At 42.3% G+C, this 27,402-nt stretch overlaps 1 protein-coding gene across 1 annotated transcript in view; it reads left to right on the top strand.

The window, feature by feature from the left end:
• Window positions 1-839: 839 nt before the first annotated feature.
• Window positions 840-27,402, top strand: part of LYPD8 (LY6/PLAUR domain containing 8) — a 39,457-nt gene continuing 12,894 nt past the window's right edge. Inside the window, exons 1-2 of the mRNA XM_059062403.2 lie at window positions 840-1,075; window positions 27,271-27,359. Of these exons, the coding sequence (XP_058918386.1) occupies window positions 840-1,075; window positions 27,271-27,359 (325 nt within the window). The remainder of the gene's footprint in view (window positions 1,076-27,270; window positions 27,360-27,402) is intronic.

Here is a 27,402-nt window from a genome sequence, read left to right as displayed (position 1 = left end):
GGCCCTCACCAGCACATGACCCTAAAGTCTCCACCTGTTTTCATATCTTGGCTTACTTTTCCCCCAGCTTGCCACTAATTCCCTCTTCTTTATTCTCTGCTTCCTCAAAATCTGTTTGTATCCCTCCTTAGAGAAATTCTACTCTCCCATGGCAGGGAGAGTGTCTCACAGTTTTCTGGTTCACGCACTCATGTCTTATCTTCCCAACTGTCTATAACCTTCTTGAAGTTTACATCTAAGTTTTGTACTATTTTTCTTGAGCTCCTTCTACCCTGCTTCTTCTTCTTCTACCCACGTCCTACCATATCTTTCACAGAGCTGGACTCAATTACAGTTTTTAAAGCACCAACTATGGTTTGCATACATTACCTCATTTTGTTCTCATAACATTACCCTAAGGAAGATATTATTTCCCTCATGATAACATCCGACTCATAGCTCTTTTGTCAATCCAGTGAAACGTAAACTATTTAGTGCCATGTTTGGTATGTAGTGAATGATCAATAAGTAGCAGCTACTGCTATTATTGTTACTACACTGATGAAAACATTGAGGTTTGGAAAGGCCAAATCATGAGCTCCTATTGCACAGTTATGGACTGAGTTTGAATTCAGATTCTTTTGATTCCAAATCCAGTGACTTTATTTCTGTTCTAGCCCTCCTGGGTATATGTTGGATCGACCTTCCCCACTCTGTGCAAGGTAGTATGACCATGAATCCTTGCTTTGGTAAGAGGTGACATTTGTCACACTCTGCTGCCCCCGTGAAGCATGGACATTCAGTTCTCAGAATCAAAGGAGAAAGCATTAGTGATGGGCTCACTGTAGGGCTCAAGTAACATGAACACTGATGTCTGTGTGTTTATTGTTTCAGGAAGCTTTTCCATCTCCTCATCAATGGCAGTCTCTCCTGTCATTATCATCACGGGGCACACATCAAACCATTCACAGCTCTGGTTCTCCACAGTTTACAAAGCACTTTGTCAGCCATGTACTGTCTCTTCGCTCTGCCCAAGCCTCCTGCAAAGCGTGTGCTTCTCCCTGCACAGTGCCGCTGGGTGCTGCTGCCTGGCCAGGTGAGGGGGTGTGCCTCAGGCTATGATCAGGGAGTGAGAACAGGCCCCTGCCTCTGCCTCTCAGGGCCTGGGCCACACACTGTGTCCCTCTGTATCCACCTCATGGCATACTGCTGTGTGCTGGCCTGGATCAGTCTCTCCTGGAGGCGGGAGATGGGAGCCCCTCTCTCTTAGAAACTTCCAAGCCGGAAGTCCATAGTGACAGGTGAGGCTTCACATGTGCAAGTCCCTGGGGCTGCGGGGAACTCAGCTGCTCTGATTCACAGTGGTGTGAATGCAGATCTCAAGTTGCTCCCAAGAGCAGTTTTGGTGGGAAGAGAGAGGTTAGAGAGCTTCCATGGATGGGTACCCATGTGGGTGCAGCCAGCAGGAAGGGTTGTATTTGGGTGCCGACTATGGGGAGCATAAACTGGAGGCCCTAGAGACAGGTTGTTTGACTCCACGATGATACCCCTTCTGGCTGAGCCTTCTCTTACAGATGGGTGCCTGGAATTTTCTTCCCCTGTTAGATTGTAGCTTGTGCTCACTTTGGACACAGCTGTCCTCACCTTAATCTTCCAGGCTGGAAGCCCTGGCAGGCTACATGGGTACCCACTTCCCAGTGTGAGTAACTGGCCAGCATGGGGATTATTGCTCCTCAACTAAGTCTGAGCTCATGTCAGAAATGTGGGGCCGAAGGGGAGGTGGAGGGAGTGGGACTGAAGGTGAAGAGGGCACCACAGAGTGGGTGTGGAAACCAAGAAGGGGACAGATATGTGCTGGTCCCCTTTGGTGCTGGAGAGGAGCTCTTTGATCTTCTTCCCTCATAAAGAGGTAAACCTCAACTGAAATTAAAACTGTGGGCTGGTGAGCTAGCTTGGGACTGTGTATGTCCCAGTTAAGAGGTCAGACACATTAGTAGGAGATGGAACAATTTAAGGTGACTCTGGTTTCTGGAGTGGCTGACTGGCTGGATTACAGTACCACTGCCTACAGTGGGAGAGGGAATAGGAGAATAAACAGGTTTGAGAAGCCAAGTTGAGCTTAGCTGGAGTGGTGTTGCATTTCGGTTCCCCATCAATATCCTGGTTGAGATGGAGACACCAGAATGGCACTCTGGAGAGGGAGAGTTCTGGACCTGAGGAAAAGGTGACCTTGAGTCCTCTTCAGTGGGCGGGGTGGGGGGCGGTTCTTCAGTTATTATTTATTAAAGTTTGCTTTGGACACACCTCAAAGCTCATTGGAAACCTGTAGAAAACACCATGTTTGAGAGGGGGTCCCCTGGGGGAAGGCTTAGTTTTTTTTGGCCTAATGTGTGTGTTTGTGTGATGTTAATTTTTTTCTAGCTTATGGATGTCAAACCCAGCTGAGAGCAACTTTTCCCTAAAGAACAGTTGGGAGGACTGACACTCCTCCCACCCCTCACCACTGTGACTGAGGAAGCTGTGTTTCAACCAGGGCTCTATAATCTGATTGCAGGCTGTTGCCAGGAGCTCTCTGGAGATGGTCTTCTGTATACTGAGGCCCATGAGTTTCACAGTAACTCCATCATAAATGTACAGGGAAATGCTATTAATGATTAACCTGCTCCTTTACCTGCCCTTGGCTTTTACTGTAAGCAGATGCCACCCATATGGAAATGGTGGGGGGAGGGGATGGGGGGGCCTGATGTGCTTCGTGAGATCTCCAGAGTGGCCTGAAATCTATGCGAAGGGTGGATAAAACATGTGTTGGGACCACTGTAGAATGTTCTGGGGATCCAAGCTGTGTCTGCCAGGAGCATGCAGGAGCAGGACGGGTGATGGGGGCAGCTGTGGTCTTGGGGTTGGTTTGGAGTCAGTAGCCTTGTTGCTGAGTCCTACCTCTGCCCTTCACAGCTGCAGCGAGCTCTGGAGGCCCCAAGCTGCTGCACATGGAGCAGACGGGACATGATATCTTGGATTTGATACCCCCACCCAGCTGCCTTGCTCTTTGAACTCAGATGGAACCCCAGGAAGAATACACCGTTGAGAAGTTGCTGAGTGGGAATTAGGGTTAGGGGCAAAGAGGAGAGGCAGCACTTGGGACCTGTGCACCTCTCCCCACTTGCTCTACCTAGAGAGAGAAACAAACAAAAATCCAGTGTTCCACCCTCCTACCTACCCCACCCCAAGTAAGGATCGATCCTGGTTCCGAGGCTCTCTCCTCTACCCGGTCACATTGGCCATTGCCTGGGTGTGGGGCTAAGTACAGATAAGCCTTCCATTCATCCTTTCCCATCAGAACTCTGGAAGCTCGCTTCCTCCTCCCAGCCTGTCTCTTTCCAAGAAGGAAAAATTAAAGTTGTGCATCACACCTCACACCTCCTAGAGTTCATCAGTGGAGAGGATAATTGTGTTTTGTTTTGTTTTGTTTTGTTTTGCTTTGTTTTTTTTAGAGCTGTAACAGAACTTCATTCATTGGATCCTGGGCCAGACAGACCCCTCAGGGAGCTGCATGCCTCTCGGCCCTGGCCCCTTCTGTATTTGGACCCTAGTGAAATGTGCACAGTCTGCCCTCCCCGATGCCAGGGAGAGACGAACAGAATGCCGTTTCATTCTGCGATGTGGAGAGTGAAAGGGATAGGAGTAGAAATCTGGCTATCTCCCCTGTGGTTCCCAGTGGTGCTGGGGTGTCAGAGGACACATGGTCCCAAAGCCGGGTGCAAACAGACCCACACCTGGGGGTTAATTCTTATCCCAGCTGTTGGGTCAGGTTAGAAGGGAGCCTCATAAGATCATGACTGGTAGAAGTAGCTCTAAGGGCACCTGAGAGAACCTACCCCCAAAGCCTGCCCCAGAGCACAGGGGCTCCAGCTGAAAGCAAATGCTCAAGATCATTCCAAGGCCCTTGAGTTGCAAAAACACCCAAATGACACTGATGTGTGTGGCTGCAGAAGCGGGGGAAGAAGTGGGAAGGGAGCAGGGAAAGAACCTGCAAATCCCCAACAGAACAATCAGAGGCGGAGAGGGGGAGCCCCAGACGCGGGCATCTGGGTGGGCCCTGGCAAGCTGGAGGGGATCTCACAGAGAACAGTCTCAGGGCCTCGCAGAGTGACACACTCACCACCCTTGGCATCACAGGGACCCACTGGGTAAGGATAAGCTGTAAACCTGCCCCCAGCCAAGCCACAGTCTTCCAGTTTCCCATCTCCACGTCCTGGACGTATGGCTTCGAGGCTCGGCAGGACGGCCATAGGGGCAGGAGGGGCTTCAGGCTGGGACCCAGAGATCAGGTGTGAATGCTGTCCTAGCGCAGGTGGCTGCGTGGAGCGTGGAGAGGTGGGCAGGCGGGGAGGGAGTCTTCAGAGATAGACATTGAGGGTCTGCAGGATGCCCCGGCGGCACAGTGGGCAGTTGCGGTGGTAGACAGGGTGGCGCATCAGGCTCTCAGTGCAGGCCTGGCAGAGGCACAGGTGCCGACAAGGCAGAGGCACCACTGTCTTGCTCTGGTCCTGGCAGATGACGCACTTCTTCTGCTCCTCTTGCTCCTTCAGTAATTTCCATGGGTCTTGCCCAGCTACAGGCTCCTCCACATTGAGCCTCTCCTGCCCCGGGCAGCTGTCACTCTGGCCACCTCTGTATTGCCTGAGGCCCGACACATGCTATTTAATACCCATGTCACTAATCTTATGCTAACAATTAGCCTTTTTTTAAACATAGCAAGAAATCAACAATCATCTAAATATCTGTACTTGGGTTTAACAAATTACATTTCCCCAAATGCATTAACTGTAAAATGAACAAAACACTTCCATATGTTGAATTAGTCACAGCCTGATGTGTCAGCTGCCTGTGAAATACTTTAATCCTTTTCGTGCACTGAGGAGGTACGCGCAGCTTTATAGGATTACAAAGTCCACCATTGTGGGGACACCAGCACTGCTTCTAACTGCTCTAATGCCGGGAATTGATGAATAATTGTTTACCTTTTCTTCCTTTTTGTCCTACTCTTTCTTAGGGTTTGCCTAAGAAAGGAATATCACTATTCTTACTCCTCCCCATCATGCTGTAATCTTACCAGAACTTTAAAGCAGAAATGGTATCCTTCCAGCCACGTCCTTGGTCTGGGTAACTGAGCAGGCAGCTCTCACTGAGTCCTGCTGACATATGTATGTAGTTCCAGGTGATTCAAAACTACCTCTCCTGAAGTGATCTCCATTAAACATGTCAGTAAGACTTTAAAGTCCACACTGTTCTCATAAATTTTTGTTTTGTCTTGTTTTGTTTTTACAATGTGGTCTTTCCCCAGTTGTGTTCTCTTGGTGTTGACTTGGCCAGCGCTGTGTATCTAAGAGCCTGATCAAGATCAATGTGGCATGGAGACTTGACCTGCTAGCAGAGCTAAACACCATGGACTCCTCCTCAGTGTTCTGTTATAATCAGTGGGCCCTGGAGGATCCAATTTCCAGGATGTGTGGGAGTCAAAGATAAAGAAACCTGGACTAGCTAAAGTGGTAAAGACAGATTTTAATGAGTAATATACAATTTCTGTAGGGAAAAGAGTCCAGCATGAATTGAACTCAACTTTGATTTGTACAGGGGTGACAGGAAGTTTTAAAGAGAGAATGAGGGACTAGGGAAGGGGAATTGAGGGGTTCAGGGGCTTGAGCACAAACAGGGAAGTGAAAAATTACAAAAATAGTGAAGAGGGGAGAAGCCCATCTGCGTTAGCTAACTGGTACTTATAGAAGTTAGGCTCCTACCTTCCCACACAGGCTGGGAAACAGGTGTTGGCTGGAACAGTCAATACTTCTGGCAGCCTTGAGTTTTCTCAGTAGAGATTTTTAAGTTGAGGTCATCCTAGGGTTGTGACCTTGAGCCATTAGAAACTATGTTGGGGTTTTGTGCAAGTCTATATAGGCCAGGGTGAGGTCCAGTGGAGAAGAGGAGGCTGGCTAGAATTTGGTCAGGGAGAGGATCTTTGTTAGGGCATTGAATCTAGGTGAATGAGCTTTCCTTTAGGAACTTGGCTCCTTCTTCCCTGTGGAACACACTCTTGAACCCCCTCCTCCTGGTTCATTGTTTTATCTGCTTCTATTTGGTACATTTAGAGTTAGATCCTAATCTTTTCCCCTCCTCCTGCTTACACAGAAAAAGACATGTGCAGATTTTCCTCAACTTACAAGGGGTAAGTTCCAATAAACCCACTGTAGGCTGAAAATGTCATAAGTAGAACATGCATTTAATACATCTGACCTACCAAACATCATAGCTTAGCCCAACCTACCTTAAAAGTTCTCAGAACACTGGGACTTCCCTGATGGTCCAGTGGTTAGGAATCCACCTTCCAGTGCAGGGAACGCGGGTTTGATCCCTGGTGGGGGAACGAAGTTCCCACATGCTGCGGGGCAACTAAGCCTATGTGCCACAACCACTGAGCCCATGCCACAACTAGAGAGAAGCCCACGTGCTGCAAGGAAGAGTCCGTGCACTGCAAAGAAAGATCCCACATGCCACAACAAAGATACCACATGCTTCAACTAAGACCTGATGCAGCCAAATAAATAAATATTTTTAAAAAGAAGATGCGATATATATATATATATATATATATAATGGCGTACTACTCAGCCATAAAAAAAGAATAAAATTTTTTAAAAAGTTTTCAGAATACTAATATTAGCTTAAAGTTGGGTAAAATCAAAGAACACAAGATCTATTTTATAACATGTTGAATATCTCTTGTAATTTATTAAACATAGCACTGACAGTGAAAAACAGAATGGTTGTATGGGTACAGAATGGTTCTAAGTGTATTGGTTGTTTACTTTCATGACTGCATGGCTGACTGGGGTCTGTGGCTCACTGCCACTGCCCAGCATCATGAGAGAGTATAGTACCACATATTGCTAGCTCAGGAAAAGATCAAAATTAAAAATTCAAAGTATGGTTTCTACTGAATGCGTACTGCTTTTGCACCATTGTGACGTCAAAAAACCATGAGTCAAACCATTGTAAGTCTGTACTTAGCAGAAGAAGCAAAAACCCATTTCCCATGAACACTTCCTGTATCGGCTTTCTGTGGCTGCTGTAACAAATTACCATTCAGCTGTGGCTCAAAACAATGTAAATTTATTCCTCACAGTTCTGGAGGCCAGCAGTCTGAAATCAGTTTCACTGGACTGGAATCCAAGTGTTGGTAGGGTCACACCCCCTCCAGAGGCTCTGGGAGAGAATCCATCTCTTGCCTCCTCTTCTGGCTTCTCCTGATGCCTCTTCCGGCATCCCTCGGCTTGAGGCTGCATCCCTCCAATCTCTGCCTTCATGATCACATCACCTTCTCCTCTTCTCTGTGCCAAATCTCTTCCTGCCTGTATCTTATAAGGACACTTGTGATGGCAATTAGGGTCCACCCACATAACCCAGGATCCCAATGCAGGATCCTTAACTTGATCACATTTGCAAAGTCTTTGCTATCTAAGGTAACATTCTAAGGTTCCAGGGATTAGGAACTAATATCTTTGGGGCCTGTTATCCAGGCTATTACCCTTCTCTACTTGGTAAACTGGAAAGAAATGAAACATATTACCTTCCACTGGCTGAACTTTTTTCTTTGAGGGTCACTGTGAACTCATGGTCTTTCAGAGTCTTGCTTATGTATTAATATTTGCTGCTCAGATGGTCACATCATGGCCAGTGGGCCCTTGTAGGTTGGCTCCTTGGTCCTTCGTATGTGACACTGACATTTGTGAGAAAATTTCTGCTTTCTGGACGACAGAAGTAATCCCAGGGCTGTTAACTTTCCTTTCTGACACACAGAATGGCTACCTTCATGGACTCTTGCTTCCTCTGGGTCAAGCCAGCATTAGATTCAAATGCCTGGGCACTGGTGAAGGGGGTATGAATCAGGGGTGTGCGAAGCACTGCTGCTGGGGCCAAGGGGCCACTTTCAGGAGTGTCAAAGATGGAAAAGATGCAATTTTTTAAGGTTCTGCCTTCCCACTGGTTTTTCTACTGTCACATGCAATGTCACTAACACCTTACTTTTCTCGTTGCGTGAGGTCTCATCAACACTGCAGCCTTCTCTGAGCCGATGTCAGCAGTGGTCCTTGGCAGGGGCCCCTACAGAATGGCTCTTTGGCCCCTAGCCTTCTCCATTATGATAAGGCACCCCTCTTCCTGGAAAGAAAGTGAGAGCACTTCAGCAGACTTGCTCTTCCCTGACTGTAGGCTCCCAATTCTCTGTCTCTGGCCCTAGTTAGCAGAATAAGGAAATCTTGCCACTGACATATCCCCCTTTTATGTTATCATAAGGAGCAGCTTCTTCTTCACCAATGCAGCCTCTCTATTCAGTGCGCAAGGATTGAAAGGTAGCAGATGGTCCTAAGGTGTCCTGGTAAGCTGTGAATCACAGAGAGGGGAGACTACCATGACGTGAGGGTGCAGACAGCCTGGTGACGTCTGTGTGACAAGGTCCAGCTCTGCTGACTCCTCGCTTGGGAGCCTGCTCACACTGGTTGCAGACACTGCCCTCCTTGGGTGCTGTGTGGCTGGGCAGCCTATTCAGATCTGAAGGTCTCAGTCCAGGTTATAGTATAGACTATGGTTTCTTAACTACTGGCTCTGACCTGTTACTGGGTGATAAAGTCAATACAGTGGGTCTTGACGAGCTTTGACAAATAGTAATTATTGTCACTGTACAAACATGTAAACATCCCTCACTGTCAAGCTCTGTCTGAAGTGCTCTACATGTATTTCCTCATTTAATCTTCATGTCCACCCTATGAGTAGGGCTATGGTTATTTCCAGTTTTCACAAGGGGAAACTAAGGCACAGAGCCCTTAAGTCACAGAGTTAATACCTGGCAGAACTGGGATATTTATTTATTTATATTGAAATATATTTGACATATAATATTTTATAAATTTAAGAGTTACAACATTTTCATTCTATACATTGATATGATTTCTATTGTAAGGACAATTAGCACCTCTATCACATTACATAATTATCCTTTCTTTTAAGTAGTTGGAATAATTGAGTCCTGGTCTCTTAGCAAGTTTGATGATTATAATACAATATTGTTGTCTATATTCACTGTATTGCACATTGTATCTCTAGGGCTTATTTACTACTTGCAACATTTGTCCTGTCTCTTCACCCCCCAACACCCTGGTAACTACCATTTTATTCTCTGTTTTTACAAGTTAGGTTTTTAAAATTTTTACATATAAGTGATATCATACAGTATTTGTCTTTCTCTGTCTGACTTATCTCACTTAGCATAATGTGCTCAAGGTCCATCCATGTTGTTTTTGCAAATGACAGGATGTCCTCCTTTCTCATGGCTGAATAATACTCCATTATGTATATATAATATGTATATAATATCCATTATATATATAATATTTCATTACATGTTTTTTATATATATATATGTATAAAACATCTCCTTTATCCATTCATCTATTGATAGGCATTTAGGTTGTTTCCATATCTTAGCTTTTGTGAATAATGCTGCAATAAACATGGGAGTGTACATATATATTTGATATCCTGTTTTCATTTATTTTGGGTATACATCCAGAAGTGGAATCCTGGGTCACATATGATATATCTATTTTTAATTTTTTGAAGACCCTTCATATTGTTTTCCATAGTGGTTAAACTAATTTACATTCCCACTAACAGTTTATAAGGGTTCCCTTTTCTCCATGTCCTTGACAACGTATCTCTTGTCTTCTTGATGATAGCCATTCTAATAAGTGTTAGGCGGTATCTCATTGTGGTTTTGATTTGCATTTCCCTGATGCTTGGTGATGTTGAGCATATTTTCATGTGCCTGTGGCAATTTGGATGTCTTTTTAGGAAAAATGTCTATTTAGTTCTTCTGTCTATTTTTTAACTGGATTTTTTGGATTTTGAGTTGTATGAGTTCTTTATATATTTTGGATATTAACCCCTTATCCAATATATGGTTTGCAAAATTTTTCTCCAATTCTGTAGGTTATCTTTTTATTTTGTTAATGGTTTTTGTTTGCTTTTTGCTTTGCAAAAGCTCTTAAGTTTTATGTAGTCCCAATTGCTGATTTTTGCTTTTTTGTGTGTGTTTTTGGTGTCATATCCTAAAAAATCATTTCCAAAACCACTGTCCAGGAGTAGTTTTTCTTTCCCTACCTTTTCTTCTTGGAGTTTTATAGTATCAGGTTTTATGTTTAAGTTTGTAATTCATTTTGAGTTAATTTTTGTGAGTAATTTTGTAGGGTCCAATTTTATTGCTCTGCACGTGTTTATCCAGTTTTCCCAGCATTTGTTAAAGAGGCTATCCTCTCCCTATTGGATGCTTTTAGATTCCTTGTTGAGTGTTAGTTGACTGTATAAACAGGAGTTTAATTCTGGGCCCTCTATTCTGTTCCATTGGTCTATGTGTCTATTTTTGTGCCAGTACCATACTGTTTTTGTTACTGTGGCTCTGTAGTATAGTTTGAAATCAGAAAGTGTAATACCTTTGGCTTTCTTCTTTTTTCTCGGGATTGTTTTTGATATTTGGAGTTTTTTGTGGTTCCATATAAATTTTAGGACTGTTTTTTCTATTTCTGTGAGAAATGTCATTGGTTTTTTGATGGAGATTGCATTGAATCTATAGATGGATTTGGGTAGTATGGACATTTTAACAATATTAATTCTTCTGATCTATGAACACAGGATGTCTTTCCATTTGTTTGCATCTTCTTTGATTTCTTTCAGCAAGTCTTGTGGTTCTCATGTACAGATATTTCACTTCCTTGGTTAAACTTATTTTGAAGTATTTTATTGTTTTTATATTATTGTGAACAGAATAGTTTTCTTTATTTCTTTTTCAGCTATTTGATCCTTAGTGTATAGAAATGCAAATGATTTCTGTTTGTCAATTCTGTATCCTTCAACTTCAGAAGTAGAATTTGAACCCAATTGGGCTGTCCCTAGAGTCTGTGATCATAATTGCTATACTTTCTGTCCCTCAGTATAGAAAAAACAAAACAAAGCAAAGCAAAACAAAACAAAAGAGGAAATAGAATAGAGAATATTAGATTGCTTGTACTAAGGATTAAGTATTATTTTATGAAACTTATTCCAGTTGTGTTATCACTGAACTGAAGTTGAGTCTGCTCACCTAACATGGAGCAAAGCCAATCTACTGACATCAGGTTGTGGTGAAGGAAAGTACAGGGTGCCAAGCAAGGAGAATGGGTAGCTCATGCTCAAAAGACCCAAACTCTTCAATGGCTTTTAGGAAAGAGTTTTTTTTTTTTTTTTTTAACATCTTTATTGGAGTATAACTGTTTCACAATAGTGTGTTGGTTTCTCCTTTACAACAAACTGAATCAGTTATACATATATATATGTTCCCATATCTCTTCCCTCTTGCATCTCCCTCCCTCCTACCCTCCCTATCCCACCCCTCTAGGTGCACACAAACCACCTAGCTAATCTCCCTGTGCTATGCGGCTTCTTCCCACTAGCTATCTATTTTACATTTGGTAGTGTATATATGTCCATGCCACTCTCCCACTTTGTCACAGCTTCCCCTTCCCCTCCCCATATCCTCAAGTCCATGCTCGAGTAGGTCTGTGTCTTTATTCCCGTCTTACCCCTAGGTACTTCATGACCATTTTTTTTCTTAGATTCCATATATATGTGTTCGCATATGGTATTTGTTTTTCTCTTTCTGACTAACTTCACTCTGTATGACAGACTCTACGTCCATCCATCTCACTACAAATAACTCAGTTTCATTTCGTTTTATGGCTGAGGAATATTCCATTGTATATATGTGCCACATCTTCTTTATCCATTCCTCTGTTGATGGACACTTAGGTTGCTTCCATGTCCTGGCTATTGTAAATAGAGCTGCAATGAACATTTTGGTACATGACTCTTTTTGAATTATGGTTTTTTCAGGGTTTCTATCCAGTAGTGGGACTGCTGGGTCGTATGGTAATTCTATTTGTAGTTTTTTAAGGAACCTCCATACTGTTCTCCATAGTGGTTCTGTCAATTTACATTCCCACCAACAGGGCAAGAGTGTTCCCTTTTCTCCACACCCTCTCCAGCATTTATTGTTTCTAGATTTTTTGATGATGGCCATTCTGACTGGTGTGAGATGCTATCTCATTGTAGCTTTGATTTGCATTTCTCTAATGATTAATGATGTTGAGCATTCTTTCATGTGTTTGTTGGCAATCTGTATATCATCTTTGGAGAAATGTCTATTTAGGTCTCCTGCCCATTTTTGGATTGGGTTGCTTATTTTTCTGGTATTGAGCTGCATGAGCTGCTTGTAAATTTTGGAGATTAATCTGTTCTCAGTTGCTTCATTTGCAAATATTTTCTCCCATTCTGAGGGTTGTCTTTTGGCTTTTTTTTTATGGTTTCCTTTGCTGTGCAAAAGGTTTTAAGTTTCATTAGGTCCCATTTGTTTATTTTTGTTTTTATTTCCATTTCTCTAGGAGGTGGGTCAAAAAGGATCTTGCTGTGATTTATGTCATAGAGCGTTCTGCCTATGTTTTCCTCTAAGAGATTTACAGTGTCTGGCCTTATATTTAGGTCTTTAATCCATTTTGAGTTTATTTTTGTATATGGTGTTAGGAAGTGTTCTAATTTCATACTTCTACATGTACCTGTCCAGTTTACCCAGCACCACTTATTGAAGAGGCTGTCTTTTCGCCACTGTATATCCTTGCCTCCTTTATCAAAGATAAGGTGACCATATGTGTGTGGGTTTATCTCTGGGCTTTCTATCCTGTTCCATTGATCTATATCTCTGTTTTTGTGCCAGTACCATACTGCCTTGATTACTGTAGCTTTGTAGTTTAGTCTGAAGTCAGGGAGCCTGATTCCTCTGGCTCCATTTTTCATTCTCAAGATTGCTTTTGCTTTGGGTTTTTTTGTATTTCCATACAAATTGTGAAATTTTTTGTTCTAGTTCTGTGAAAACTGCCAGTGGTAGTTTGATAGGGATTGCATTGAATCTGTAGATTCCCTTGGGTAGTAGAGTCATTTTCACAATGTTGATAATTCAAATCCAAGAACATGGTATATCTCTCCATCTATTTGTATCATCTTTAATTTCTTTCATCAGTGTCTTATAATTTTCTGCACACATTCTTTTGTCTCCTTAGGTAGGTTTATTCCTAAGTATTTTATTCTTTTTGTTGCAGTGGTAAATGGGAGTGTTTCCTTAATTTCCCTTTCAGATATTTTATCATCAGTGTGTAGGAATGCAAGATATTTCTGTGCATTAATTTTTTATCCTGCTACCGTACCAAATTAATTGATAGCTCTAGTAGTTTTATAGTAGCATTTTTAGGATTCTCTATGTATAGTATGTCATCTGCAAACAGTGACAGTTTAACTTCTTCTTTTCTGATTTGGATTCCTTTTATTTCTTTTCTTCTCTGATTGCTGTGGCTAAATTATCCAAAACTATGCTGAATAAGAGTGGTGAGAGTGGGCAACCTTGTCTTGATCCTGATCTTAGTGGAAATGGTTTCAGTTTTTCACCATTGAGGATGATGTTTCCTGTGGATTTATCATATCTGGCCTTTATTATGTTGAGGAAAGTTCCCTGTATGCCTACTTTCTGGAGGGTTTTTATCATAAATGGGTGTTGAATTTTGTTGAAAGCTTTCTCTGCATCTATTGAGATGATCATATGGTTTTTCTCCTTCAATTTTTTTTTTTTTTTTTTTTTTTCGGTACGTGGGCCTCTCACTGTTGTAGCCTCTCCCATTGCAGAGCACAGGCTCCATGGCCATGGCTCACGAGCTCAGCCGCTCCACGGTACGTGGGACCTTCCCGGACCAGGGCACGAACCCATTTCCCCTGCATCGGCAGGTGGACTTTGAACCACTGCGCCACCAGGGAAGCCCTTCAATTTTTTAATATGGTGTATCACGTTGGTTGATTGGTGTATATTGAAGAATCCTTGCATTCCTGGAATAAACCCCACTTGATCATGGTGTATGATCCTTTTAATGTGCTGTTGGATTCTGTTTGCTAGTATTTTGCTGAGGATTTTTGCATCTATGTTCATCAGTGATATTGGCCTGTAGTTTTCTTTCTTTGTGACATCGTTGTCTGGATTTGGTATCAGAGTGATGGTGGCTTCATAGAATGAGTTTGGGACTGTTCCTCCCTCTGCTATATTTTGGAATAGTTTGAGAAGGATAGGTGTTAGCTCTTCTCTAAATGTTTGATAGAATTCGCCTGTGAAGCCATTTGGTCCTGGGCTTTTGTTTGTTGGAAGATTTTTTATCACAGTTTCAATTTCAGTGCTTGTGATTGGTCTGTTTACATTTTCTATTTTTTCCTGGTTCTGGCTCAGAAGGTTTTGCTTTTCTAAGAATTTATCCATTTTTTCCAAGTTGTCCATTTTATGGGCATATAGTTGCTTGCAGTAGTGTCTCATGACTCTTTGTATTTCTGCAGTGTCAGTTGTTACTTCTCCTTTCTCATTTCTAATTGTATTGAATTCTCTTAGCTTTTGCATGTCTGTAAAAGTTTTTATTTCTCTTTCGAGAATGAATGGAGATCCTTGCTGGGTAAAGTAATTTTGGTTGTAGGTTTTCCCTTTCATCAGTTTAAATATGTCCTGCCACACCCTTCTGGCTTGCAGAGTTTCTGTGAAAGATCAGCTGTTAACCTCATGGGGATTATCTTGTATATTATTTGTTGCCCTTCCCTTGCAGCTTTAATATTTTTTTCTTTTTATTTAATTGTTGATAATTTGATTAATATGTATCTTGGAGTGTTTCTCCTTGGATTTATCCTGTATGGGGTTCTCTGAGCTTCCTGGACTTGATTGATTATTTCCTTTCCCATATTAGGGAAGTTTTCAACTATAACCTCTTCAAATATTTTCTCAGTCCCTTTCTTTTTCTCTTCTTTCTCTGAGACCCTTATAATTCAAATGTTGGTGCATTTAATGTTGTCCCAGAGGTCTCTGAGGCTGTCCTCATTTCTTTTCATTCTTTTTTCTTTATTCTCTTCTGCAGTCGTTTTTTTCCACTATTTTGTCTTCCAGGTCACTTATTCTTCCTTCTGCTTCAGTTACTCTCCTATTGTTTCCTTGTAGAGAATTTTTTATTTCATTTACTGTGTTGTTCATCATTGTTTGTTTGCCCTTTAGTTCTTCTAGGTCCTTGTTAAACGTTTCTTATACTTTCTCCTTTCTATTTCCAAGATTTTGGATCATCTTTACTATTATTACTCTGAGTTCATTTTCAGGTAGCCTGCCTGTTTCCTCTTCATTTGTTTGGTCTGGTTGGTTTTTACCTTGCTCCTTCATCTGCCGTGTGTTTCTCTGTCTTCTCATTTTGCTTCACTCACTGTGTTTGGGGTCTCTTTTTTGCAGTCTGCAGGTTTGTAGTTCCCATTGTTTTTGTTGCCTGCCCCCAGTGGCTAAGATTTGTTCAGTGGTTTGTGTAGGCTTCTGGGTGGAGGGGACTGGTGCCTGTGTTCTGGTGGATGAAGCTGGATCTTGCCTTTCTGGTGGGCAAAACCACATCCAGTGGTGTGTTTTGGGGTGTCTCTGATCTTATGATTTTAGACAGTGTCTCTGCTAATGGTTGGGTTGTGTTCCTGTGTTCCTGTCTTGCTAGTTGTTTGGCTTCTTCATGTATGCTTTAGGTACACATCTGTTCATAACTATTATATCTTCCTGATGGATTGATACTTTTATCATTATAAAAGTCCCCGTATATCTCCAGCAATATCTTTTCATTTTAAATCCTTTTTGTCCAATATTAGTAGAGCCACACTCCAACTTATGGTTGCTATTTGCATTATATATATATATATATATATGTATATACAATTTCAGAGATTTTTTACATGGTTATATATTTAATAATGCTCATCAGTTATGCTTATTTCGTTGGGGAGGGGATCCACAGGGCTTCTAATGTTGACATGACTGAAGTGGAACCCAGTTTTTAAAATGTGCGTTTTCTTTTGTCAAGGATTTTGTCTTTATTTTTCCCTTATGAACTTTTCAAATACATTTTAACTTATGAGATAGTTTTAAAAGGCTTTGTGTGATGGGTTTGCACATGCTCTGCACTAAGGTCAGTTTGCCCAATCTCAAGAACCATATTTGTACTCAGAAAATAGATTCAAATTCTGGGGACTGAAGCCTCAGAGCAGTTGGTTCTGTTAAAATAATACAATTGACACTAGACTGAATTCTGGACTTATCAGTGTCTTTCCTGAGGCACATATGGGGGAAAGACTTTGACCAAAATCACACAGCCTATGAAAAGCAGAAATAGAAACCAGCCTTATATTCCATACTTCCTTATTGCCACCAGCGTCAGTATAGGCCTTTCACTCTGTCACCCTTTAAAAACTCATTTTTTATTTCTGAAATAGCATGGTATTCCCTATAGGAGTATACCATTTGAATGAGTCACAAAGGCATGGAAACTTGTCCCTGTACCAATAAGCATATAGATGCAGACTTGTAAGCAAGATGCAGGAAATAGCCTTATGTGTTGTCTGTCTTCAGCTGCCCTTGTACTTGTTTTTTCTTCCTTTAAGCTTGCCAGTTCTTCTTAGCTCTTCACCATTCTAGCTTCTGACTTTAGGACAAACTGAATAAAAGAATGAATTGTCTGCCCACCCCCCCCCCCCCGGTTTCCCAAGCAAATATTTGAAGCTGCCATAGATTTTCTAGATTTTATGTTGAAAAGTAACAAACAAAAACAGCACTACCATCTGTCATCAGAGTGATGAGAAATGGTTGTCACACCTCTCTGAAGCAGGGCAGTCTTGCCCACTGGTGGAGGTACCTTCAGTGACAGGTTGTTGGGTGCTGTAGACCGATACATCCAGAAGGAGCCTGAGTCAACTCACTTCTGTCTTGGGTCTCACAGAGGAAGCAGAAGGAGGGAAGGAAGGTCCTGGATGATTCTTCTTTCTTCTGGGTCTACCTCTTCTCACTCCTCCCTGATTTATCTCCCTTTGTTTCCTATGAAGCCTCCAGTATTATCTCTGCTTTCCCTCCTTCCCACTCCCCAGGGAAACTCAACTCCACTGCATCCCTAGAGACACAGAATCCCATCCCTTGTTCCCTTCTGGAATCTGACCAATGCCATCACCTTGGGCTCTGGCCAGCTGCTAATGGAGACTGTCCTTTGCCCGGGGTTGCTGGTTCTGAAGAGAGGAAGAATGAGCTATGGAGTGGGGTAGGGGGTTAGCTGAGATCAGTTCAGACTCTTCAACAATGGGAAAAATGCAGGTTACCTCACTCATTGCCTAGAAAGCACAGATGAGTCTTAATTTTCTTCTCAAGACAATGTAATTCAGTCCTATATTAAGAAAGTATAGTCTCCCAGTCAGCATGACTTTGACTCTGCTCCAAATGGACACAATAACCTTGACATGGAGGATGGAGAGAAGATGGCGGAAGAGTAAGACGCGGAGATCACCTTCCTCCTCACAGATACATCAGAAATACATCTACACGTGGAACTTCTCCTATAGAACACCCACCAAACGCTGGCAGAAGACCTCAGACCTCCCAAAAGGCAAGAAGCTCCCCACGTACCTGGATAGGGCAAAAGAAAAAAGAACAAACAGAGACAAAAGAATAGGGACGGGACCTGCACCAGTGGGAGGGAGCCGTGAAGGAGGAAAGGTTCCCACACACTAGTAGCCCCTTTGCGGGCGGAGACTGCGGGTGGCGGAGGGGGAAGCTCCGGAGCCGTGGAGGAGAGCGCAGCACAGGGTGCGGAGGGCAAAGCGGGGAGATTCCCGCACAGAGGAACGATGCCGACCGGCACTCACCAGCCCGAGAGGCTTGTCTGCTCACCCGCCGGGACGGGCGGGGGCCTGGGAGCTGAGCCTCGGGCTTCGGTCGGAAGCCAGGAGAGGACTGGGGTTAGCGGCGTGAACATAGCCTGAAGCGGTTAGTGCACCACGGCTGGCCAGGAGGGAGTCTGGGAGAAGTCTGGAGCTGCCAAAGAGGCAAGAGACCTTTTCTTCCCTCTTTGTTTCCTGGTGCGCAAGGAGAGGGGATTAAGTGTCCCGCGTAAAGGACCTCCAGAAACTGGTGCGAGCCGCGGCTGTCAGCGCAGACCCCAGAGACGGGCAAGAGACGCTAAGGCTGTTGCTGCCTCCACAAAGAAGCCTGTGTGCGAGTACAGGTCACTCTCTACACCTTCCCTTCTGGGAGCCTGTGCAGCCCGCCCCTGCCAGGGTCCCGGGATCCAGGGACAACTTCCCCAGGAGAATGCACGGCACGCCTCAGGCTGATGCAACGTCACGCTGGCCTCTGCCGCCGCGGGCTCACCCTGCACTCCATGCCCCTCCCTCCCCCCGGCCTGAGCCAGAGCCCCCGAATCAGCTGCTCCTTTAACCCCGTCCTGTCTGAGCGAAGAGCAGACGCCCTCGGACGACCTCCACGCAGAGGCGGGGCCAAGTCCAAAGCTGAAGTCCAGGAGCTGTGCGAACAAAGAGGAGAGGGGGAGGTCTCTCCCAACAGCCTCAGAAGCAGCGGATTAAAGCTCCATAATCAACTTGAAGTGCCCTGCATCTGTGGAAAACCTGAATAGACAACGAATCATCCCAAGTTGAGGAGGTGGACTTTGGGAGCAAGATATATACTTTTTTTCCCCTTTTCTCTTTTTGTGAGTGTGTATGTGTGTGCTTCTGTGTGAGATTTTGTCTGTATAGCTTTGCTTTCACCATTTGTCCTAGGGTTCTGATGGTCCCTTTTTTTTTTAATTTTTAAAATTTTTCTTCTTAATAATTATTTTTTATTTTAATAACTTTATTTTGTCTTCTTCCTTCCTTCCTTCCTTCTTTCCTTCCTTCTTTCCTTCCTTCCTTCCTTCCTTTCCTTTCTATTTTTTCTCCCTTTTATTCTGAGCCGTGTGGATTAAACGCTATTGGTGCTCCACCAGGCATCAGGGCTGTGTCTCTGAGGTGGGAGAACTGACTTCAGGACACTGGTCCACAAGAGACCTCCCAGCTCCACGTAATATCAAATGGCAAAAATCTCCCAGAGATCTCCATCTCAACACCAAGACCCAGCTTCACTCAATGACCATCGAGCTATAGTGCTGGACACCCTATGCCAAACAACTAGCAACACAGGACCACAGCCCCATCCATTAACAGAGAGGCTGCCTAAAATCATAATAAGTCTACAGACACTACAAAACAACCACCAGAGGTGGACCTGTCCACCAGAAAGACAAGACCCAGCCTCACCCACCAGAACAGAGGTACTAGTCCCCCCAACAAGGAAACCTACTCAACCCACTAAACCAACCTTAGCCACTGGGGACAGCCACCAAAAACAACGGGAACTACGAACCTGCAGCCTGCAAAAAGGAGACCCCAAACACAGTAATATAAGCAAAATGAAAAGACAGAAAAACAAACAGCAGATGAAGGAGCAAGGTAAAAACCCAGCAGACCTAACAAATGAAGAGGAAATAGGCAGTCTACCTGAAAAAGAATTCAGAATAATGATAGTAAAGATGATCCAAAATCTTGGAAATAGAATAGACAAAATGCAAGAAACATTTAACAGGACCTAGAAGAACCAAAGAGGAAGCAAGAAATGATGAACAACACAATAAATGAAGTTAAAAATACTCTAGATGGGATCAATAGCAGAATAACTGAGGCAGAAGAACGGATAAGTGACCTGGAAGATAAAATAGTGGAAATAACTACTGCAGAGCAGACTAAAGAAAAAAGAATGAAAAGAACTGAGGACGGTCTCAGAGACCTCTGGGATAACATTAAAGGCACCAACATTCGAATTATAGGGGCCCCAGAAGAAGAAGAGAAAAAGAAAGGGACTGAGAAAATATTTGAAGAGATTATAGTTGAAAACTTCCATAATATGGGAAAAGAAATAGTTAATCAAGTCCAGAAAGCACACAGAGTCCCGTACAGGATAAATCCAAGGAGAAACATGCCAAGACACATATTAATCAAACTATCAAAAATTAAATACAAAGAAAACATATTAAAAGCAGCAAGGGAAAAACAAGATACAACACACAAGAGAACCCCCATAATGTTCACATCTGATCTTTCAGCAGAAACTCTGCAAGCCAGAAGGGAATGGCAGGACATATTTAAAGTGATGAAGGAGAAAAAGCTACAACCAAGATTACTCTACCCAGCAAGGAGCTCATTCAGATTTGATGGAGAAATTAAAACCTTTACAGGCAAGCAAAAGCTGAGAGAGTTCAGCAGCAGCAAACCAGCTTTACAACAAATGCTAAAGGAACTTCTCTAGGCAAGGAACACAAGAGAAGGAAAAGACCTACAAGAACAAACTCGAAACAATTAAGTAAATGGTAATAGGAACATACATATCGATAATTACCTTAAATGTAAACGGATTAAATGCTCCTACCAAAAGACACAGACTGGCTGAATGGATACAAAAAGAAGACCCATATATATGTTGTCTACAAGAGACCCACTTCAGACCTTGGGACACATACAGACTGAAAATGAGAGGATGGAAAAAGATATTCCATGTAAATAGAAATCAGAAGAAAGCTAGAGTAGCAAGTCTCATATCAGACAAAATGAACTTTAAAATAAAGACTATTACAAGAGACAAAGAAGGACACTACATAAGGATCAAGGGATTGATCCAAGAAGATATAACAATTGTAAATATTTATGCAGCCAACATAGGAGCACCTCAATACATAAAGCAAATATTAACAGCTATAAAAGGGGAAATCGACAGTAACACAATCACAGTAAGGGATTTTAATACCCCACTTTCACCAATGGATAGATCATCCAAAATGAAAATAAATAAGGAAACACAAGTTTTAAATGATACATTAAACAAGATGGACTTAATTGATATTTATAGGACATTCCATCCAAAAACAACAGAATACACTTTCTTCTGAAGTGCTCATGGAACATTCTCCAGGATAGATCTTATCTTAGGTCACAAATCTAGCCTTGGTAAATTTAAGAAAATTGAAATCATATCAAGTATCTTTTCCAACCACAATGCTATGAGACTAGATATCAATTACAGGAAAAGATCTGTAAAAAATACAAACACATGGAGGCTAAACAATACACTACTTAATAACGAAGTGATCACTGAAGAAATCAAAGAGGAAATCAAAAAATACTTAGAAACAAATGAAAATGGAGATAGGATGACACAAAACCTATGGGATGCAGCAAAAGCAGTTCTAACAGGGAAGTTTATAGCAATACAATCCTACCTTAAGAAACAGGAAACATCTCGAATAAACAAGCTAACCTTGCACCTAAAGCAATTAGAGAAAGAAGAACCAAAACACCTTCAAAGTCAGCAGAAGGAAAGAAATCATAAAGATCAGATCAGAAATAAATGAAAAAGAAATGAAGGAAATGATAGCAAAGATCAATAAAACTAAAATCTGGTTCTTTGAGAAGATAAACAAAATTGATAAACCATTAGCCAGACTCATCAAGAAAAAAGGGAGAGGACTCAAATCAATAGAATTAGAAATGAAAAAGGAGACATAACAACAGACACTGCAGAAATACAAAAGATAATTAGAGATTACTACAAGCAACTGTATGCCAATAAAATGGACAATCTGGAAGAAATGGACAAATTCTTAGAAATGCACAAGCTGCCGAGACTGAACCAGGAAGAAATAGAAAATATGAACAGACCAACCACAAGCACTGCAATTGAAACTGCCAAACAAAAGCCTAGGACCAGATGGCCTCACAGGTGAATTCTATCAAACATTTAGAGAAGAGCTAACACCTATCCTTCTCAAACTCTTCCAAAAGATAGCAGAGGGAGGAACACTCCCAAACTCATTCTATGAGGCCACCATTACCCTGATACCAAAACCAGACAAAGATGTCACAAAGAAAGAAAAGTACAGGCCAATATCACTGATGAACATAGATGCAAAAATCCTCAACAAAATACTAGCAAACAGAATCCAACAGCACATTAAAAGGATCATACACCATGATCAAGTGGAGTTTATTCCAGAAATGCAAGGATTCTTCAATATGTGCAAATCAATCAACGTGATACACCATATCAACAAACTGAATTAGAAAAACCATATGCTCATCTCAATAGATGCAGAGAAAGCTTTCAACAAAATTCAACACCCATTTATTTAAAAAAACCTTGCAGAAATTAGGCATACAGGGAACTTTCCTCAACATAATAAAGGCCAGATATGACAAACCCACAGCCAACATCATCCTCAATGGTGAAAAACTGAAACCATTTCCACTAAGATCAGGATCAAGACAAGGTTGCCCACTCTCACCACTCTTACTCAACATAGTTTTGGAAGTTCTAGCCACAGCAATCAGAGAAGAAAAAGACATAGAAGGAATCCAAATCAGAAAAGAAGTAAAGCTGTCACTGTTTGCAGATGACATAATACTATACATAGGGAATCCTAAGGAAGCTACCAGAAAACTACTAGAGCTAATCAATGAATTTGGTAAAGTTGCAGGATACAAAATTAATGCACAGAAATCTCTGGATTTCTTATACACTAATGATGAGAAATCTGAGAGTGAAATTAAGAAAACACTCCCATTTACCAATGCAACAAAAATAATAAAATATCTAGGAATAAACCGACCTAAGGAGACAAAAGACCTGTATGCAGAAAATTATAAGACACTGATGAAAGAAATTAAAGATGAAACAAATAGATGGAGAGATATACCATGTTCTTGGATTGGAAGAATCAACATTGTGAAAATGACTCTACTACCCAAAGCAATCTCTAGATACAGTGCAATCCCTATCAAACTACCACTGGCATTTTTCACAGAACTAGAACAGAAAATTTCACAATTTGTATGGAAATACAAAAGACCCTGAATAGCCAAAGCAGACTTGAGAATGAAAAATGGAGCTGGAGGAATCAGGCTTCCTGACTTCAGGCTATACTACAAAGCTACAGTAATCAAGGCAGTATGGTACTGGCACAAAAACAGAAATATAGATCAATGGAACAGGATAGAAAGCCCAGAGATAAACCCACACACATATGGTCACCTTATCTTTGATAAAGGAGGCAAGGATATACAGTGGCGAAAAGACAGCCTCTTCAATAAGTGGTGCTGGGTAAACTGGACAGGTACATGTAAAAGTATGAAATTAGAACACTTCCTAACACCATATACAAAAATAAACTCAAAATGGATTAAAGACCTAAATATAAGGCCAGACACTGTAAATCTCTTAGAGGAAAACATAGGCAGAACGCTCTATGACATAAATCACAGCAAGATCCTTTTTGACCCACCTCCTAGAGAAATGGAAATAAAAACAAAAATAAACAAATGGGACCTAATGAAACTTAAAACCTTTTGCACAGCAAAGGAAACCATAAAAAAAAAAGCCAAAAGACAACCCTCGGAAAGGGAGAAAATATTTGCAAATGAAGCAACTGACAACGGATTAATCTCCAAAATTTACAAGCAGCTCATGCAGCTCAATATCAAAAAAACGAACAACCCAATCCAAAAATGGGCAGAAGACCTAAATAGACATTTCTCCAAAGATGATATACAGATTGCCAACAAACACATGAAAGAATGCTCAACATCATTAATCATTAGAGAAATGCAAATCAAAGCTACAATGAGATAGCATCTCACACCAGTCAGAATGGCCATCATCAAAAAATCTAGAAACAATAAATGCTGGAGAGGGTGTGGAGAAAAGGGAACACTCTTGCCCTGTTGGTGGGAATGTAAATTGACAGAGCCACTATGGAGAACAGTATGGAGGTTCCTTAAAAAAACTACAAATAGAACTACCATACGACCCCGCAATCCCACTACTGGGTAGAAACCCTGAAAAAACCATAATTCAAAAAGAGTCATGTACCAAAATGTTCATTGCAGCTCTATTTACAATAGCCAGGACATGGAAGCAACCTAAGTGTCCATCAACAGAGGAATGGATAAAGAAGATGTGGCACATATATACAATGGAATATTCCTCAGCCATAAAACGAAATGAAACTGAGTTATTTGTAGTGAAGTGGATAGACCTGGAGTCTGTCATACAGAGTGAAGTAAGTCAGAAGGAGAAAAACAAATACCGTATGCTAACACATATATATGGAATCTAAGAAAAAAAGATGTCATGAAAAGACTTCGGGTAGGATGGGAATCAAACACAGACCTACTAGAGCGTGGACTTGAGGATATGGGGAGGGGGAAGGGTAAGCTGTGACGAAGTGGGAGAGTGGCATGGACATATATACACTACCAAACGTAGGATGGATAGCTAGTGGGAAGCTGCCGCATGGCACAGGGAGATCAGCTCGGTGGTTTGTGTGCACCTAGAGGGGTGGGATAGGGAGGGTAGGAGGGAGGGAGACGCAAGAGGGAAGAGATATGGGAACATATATATATGTATAACTGATTCACTTTGTTGTAAACCAGAAACTAACACACCATTGTAAAGAAATTATACTCCAATAAAGATGTAAAAACATATAAAAATAAAAAGTAACCTTGACATTGTCTGTAAGGGATATGTCTTGTTTCTGAGCCTGTGCTCACCTACCACATTCGTTAGGAATGATGAAACCAGTGACAACTTTATTGTTTCCCATTCTATTTCATTAATGAAGGGCAGTGAGTCACCATCCATTTGCTCCCAGGTATTACTAATTTTATCCTTTTATATAAGGAAATTGTGACTCATGGATAAAAGTTAACACCTGACTAGTAAATTTCAAAACTAGGTTTTGAAGTCTCATTTTCTGTCAAAAAGTCTGGTGCTCTTTGCACTTCCTCGAAGCTGTTTGTGAGAAGAACCAACATAAAATGTTGAAATGAGCTCAGAAAGGTGTGGATGTAACCTTGTGATTCTTCAATACACTGGTGTGCCTCTTTGCCAGTTCCTTCAGCAAGGCATGTTCTTCACTGAGGAACCTTTATTGCTTATGTTTTTTGTTCTATTCTGGGAGACATCGACCTCCCTCTTCTCTTGCCTGTTTCCTTCTCACCTTTTGGAGAGGTCTTCCCGCCTCAACCCTATTCTTTCCTAACTCAGTTACCATTTTGTTTCCATAACAAATCTTCAATTTGCAATTATCTTTATTTGCCTGTTTACTTAAAAAAATGTTTCCTTGTTAGTTTGTAGTTGTTATTAGCTTAAAATTTTAGGGATGGCGAGGAACTCTTATGTCTCATTAACTTTGTAACCACACTACCCAGTGTCTGGCATAGAGTAAATGCCCAAACACATATTTGTTGAATAAATGAGGACATTTAAGGTTCAATTGTCAGAGAAAGGATGGGGGGAAGGCAGCTGCCATTCTTTGTGTGTCAGCCACCATGTGAATGAGCAACCATGAACATCTCTGTCCCTTCGTTTTGATGGAGATACTGAGAATCCTAAACAGGTTACACAGCTAATGACTGGTGTAGACAGGTGTCAAACCAGGTCCATCTGTTGTTTTTTTGTCCTTTCTCACCAACCCAGTGGAAGTTCACATTAGTAGATCAGGCAGACAAACTGGTTTTATAATGTCGGATGCAATAATTCTTAAAATATATTTAGAGCCTGGAGTTTTTTGAGAGATGGTCATATTGAAAATGTCCTGAGATGATTACTGATTTGGTCCTAGACATTGATTTGTTGCCTGCCACAAAGAAAGCCCAGGAAAACTGTCAGTGACTGAGTTGATGGTAAACATAGCAAAATTTCCTTGGACCAAATTTATAATAGTGTATGCCCCGTGCAAAGAGCGCCATGTGTTTCCACTTAAACTTTATGAAAAGTTGGATATTGTGGATGCTCCTTTTCTCTCAGGTGAGGAAACTGAGACTCAGAGAACATGCAACTAATGGTACAGGCTCAATCGATTTGTAGGTGGCAGCAGCGTGCTCTGAGTTCGGGCCCCACCTTAACCCCTGCCCTATGTGACCTGGTGTGTCCCCCTAGGCTGTGGTGTCACTGGTGCAAACTCTAGGAGCAGTGACTGTAATGGGAGTAATCATTTTTTGGAGACCCTACAACATGATGGATGTATACGAAGTGTCTGTCCAAGTGATCTCTAACTCTCAGAATTACTCTTAAGGAGTGAATGGCAATGCTTTTCCCATTTGACAAAAGGGGAACTCAAGACTCAGAGGCTTACCATCTTACACAGAGCATGGACTATTCGGGAGCATGCACTATCTCTCAGGTCATGCACACTTCTCCTGCACGGTGCCTACCGTTAGGGACAGTAATTTCATTATTTTTAGCCTGTTCTCACGTTTCCAAGGTGGAGGAACAAGCCAGTCACTGAAAGCTCCCAGAAGCAAACATAGATGGAGAGCAGATGAAGCAGGGGTGGAGGTTCTCGACTGAACCCTTTGCTTAGCTCTCGGCTTGGACACCTGTTGGAGTTCCTGCTCTGGCCATCCTGCCTTGATCCTGCACACCTCTGCATGTTTATTCCAAAACAGAGTGGACTCCTCTAAGAACTCACCTCAAAGCTTTGTCTGCTAATGATCGAGATTTCCCACTGTGGTTCTGGTTCACACCCTAGGATAACTCTCCAGGATCCAAGTGAGTCCCAGATTGCCCCACAGAGCGGTCATAAGGACAGCCAGCCTTGTCCTCTTCTAAGGGGATAATGGAGCCAGGGTGACGGAGGTGTCCCCACTGTCCTTAGTTTAAGAGCAAAAGTTGGGATGTGTGTTGAGACCCTGTTTCTATTGGGTCCCTGGACTTCTTGGCTAGTCAGGAGGGTTTCCTTTAGCAGGGTGTTTTCTTATAATACCTTGTGACTGATCCCAGCCCTTGGACCCTGATAGCCCCACAGTGATGACAGAGAGATGACCCTGGAACAGGGAGGAGGAGAGCTGGGTAGATGTTCCCAAGTCTATGGGCAGAGGCTGGTCCCACATAAGCTGTGTTGGAATAGAAAGATTGTTGGCCCTGGTAACCGAAGACCTGGAAGAGAGGCCTCTCTGTGGCTCAGTCTCCTCATCTGTCAAAGGGATAATGATACTCATCTTGCCCAGGGCTTTGGGAGGGGCAGACCCAGGCCTGCTGTGAGTGGTCATGCACAGCCCAGCTCAGGGATTGCCATGCTTCTCCATGTTCAAATGCCCCCATGGCATTACTGTTAGATGACACTGGAGAAAACACAATGGAACAAGGTAAGGATTCCAGGAGGAAATCATCAGCAGGTGTTTCTTCAGTCTGGGGTTCTCTTTTTACAGATGGGGAGCTCTGGACCAGCAAGCCAGGTTAGTAAGTAACTTATGGGACATGAGGAGCAAAGTCTGTATTCAGACCCAGACCTTCCTGGGTATCTGGTGCCTTCCGAAAAGAATTAACATTGATCAGATTGA

Source organism: Kogia breviceps, chromosome 4 (assembly GCF_026419965.1).
Source record: "Kogia breviceps isolate mKogBre1 chromosome 4, mKogBre1 haplotype 1, whole genome shotgun sequence".
Lineage (NCBI taxonomy): Eukaryota > Metazoa > Chordata > Mammalia > Artiodactyla > Physeteridae > Kogia > Kogia breviceps.
Note: the sequence above shows the minus strand (reverse complement) of the source record. Positions and strands in the feature narration are given on the sequence as shown.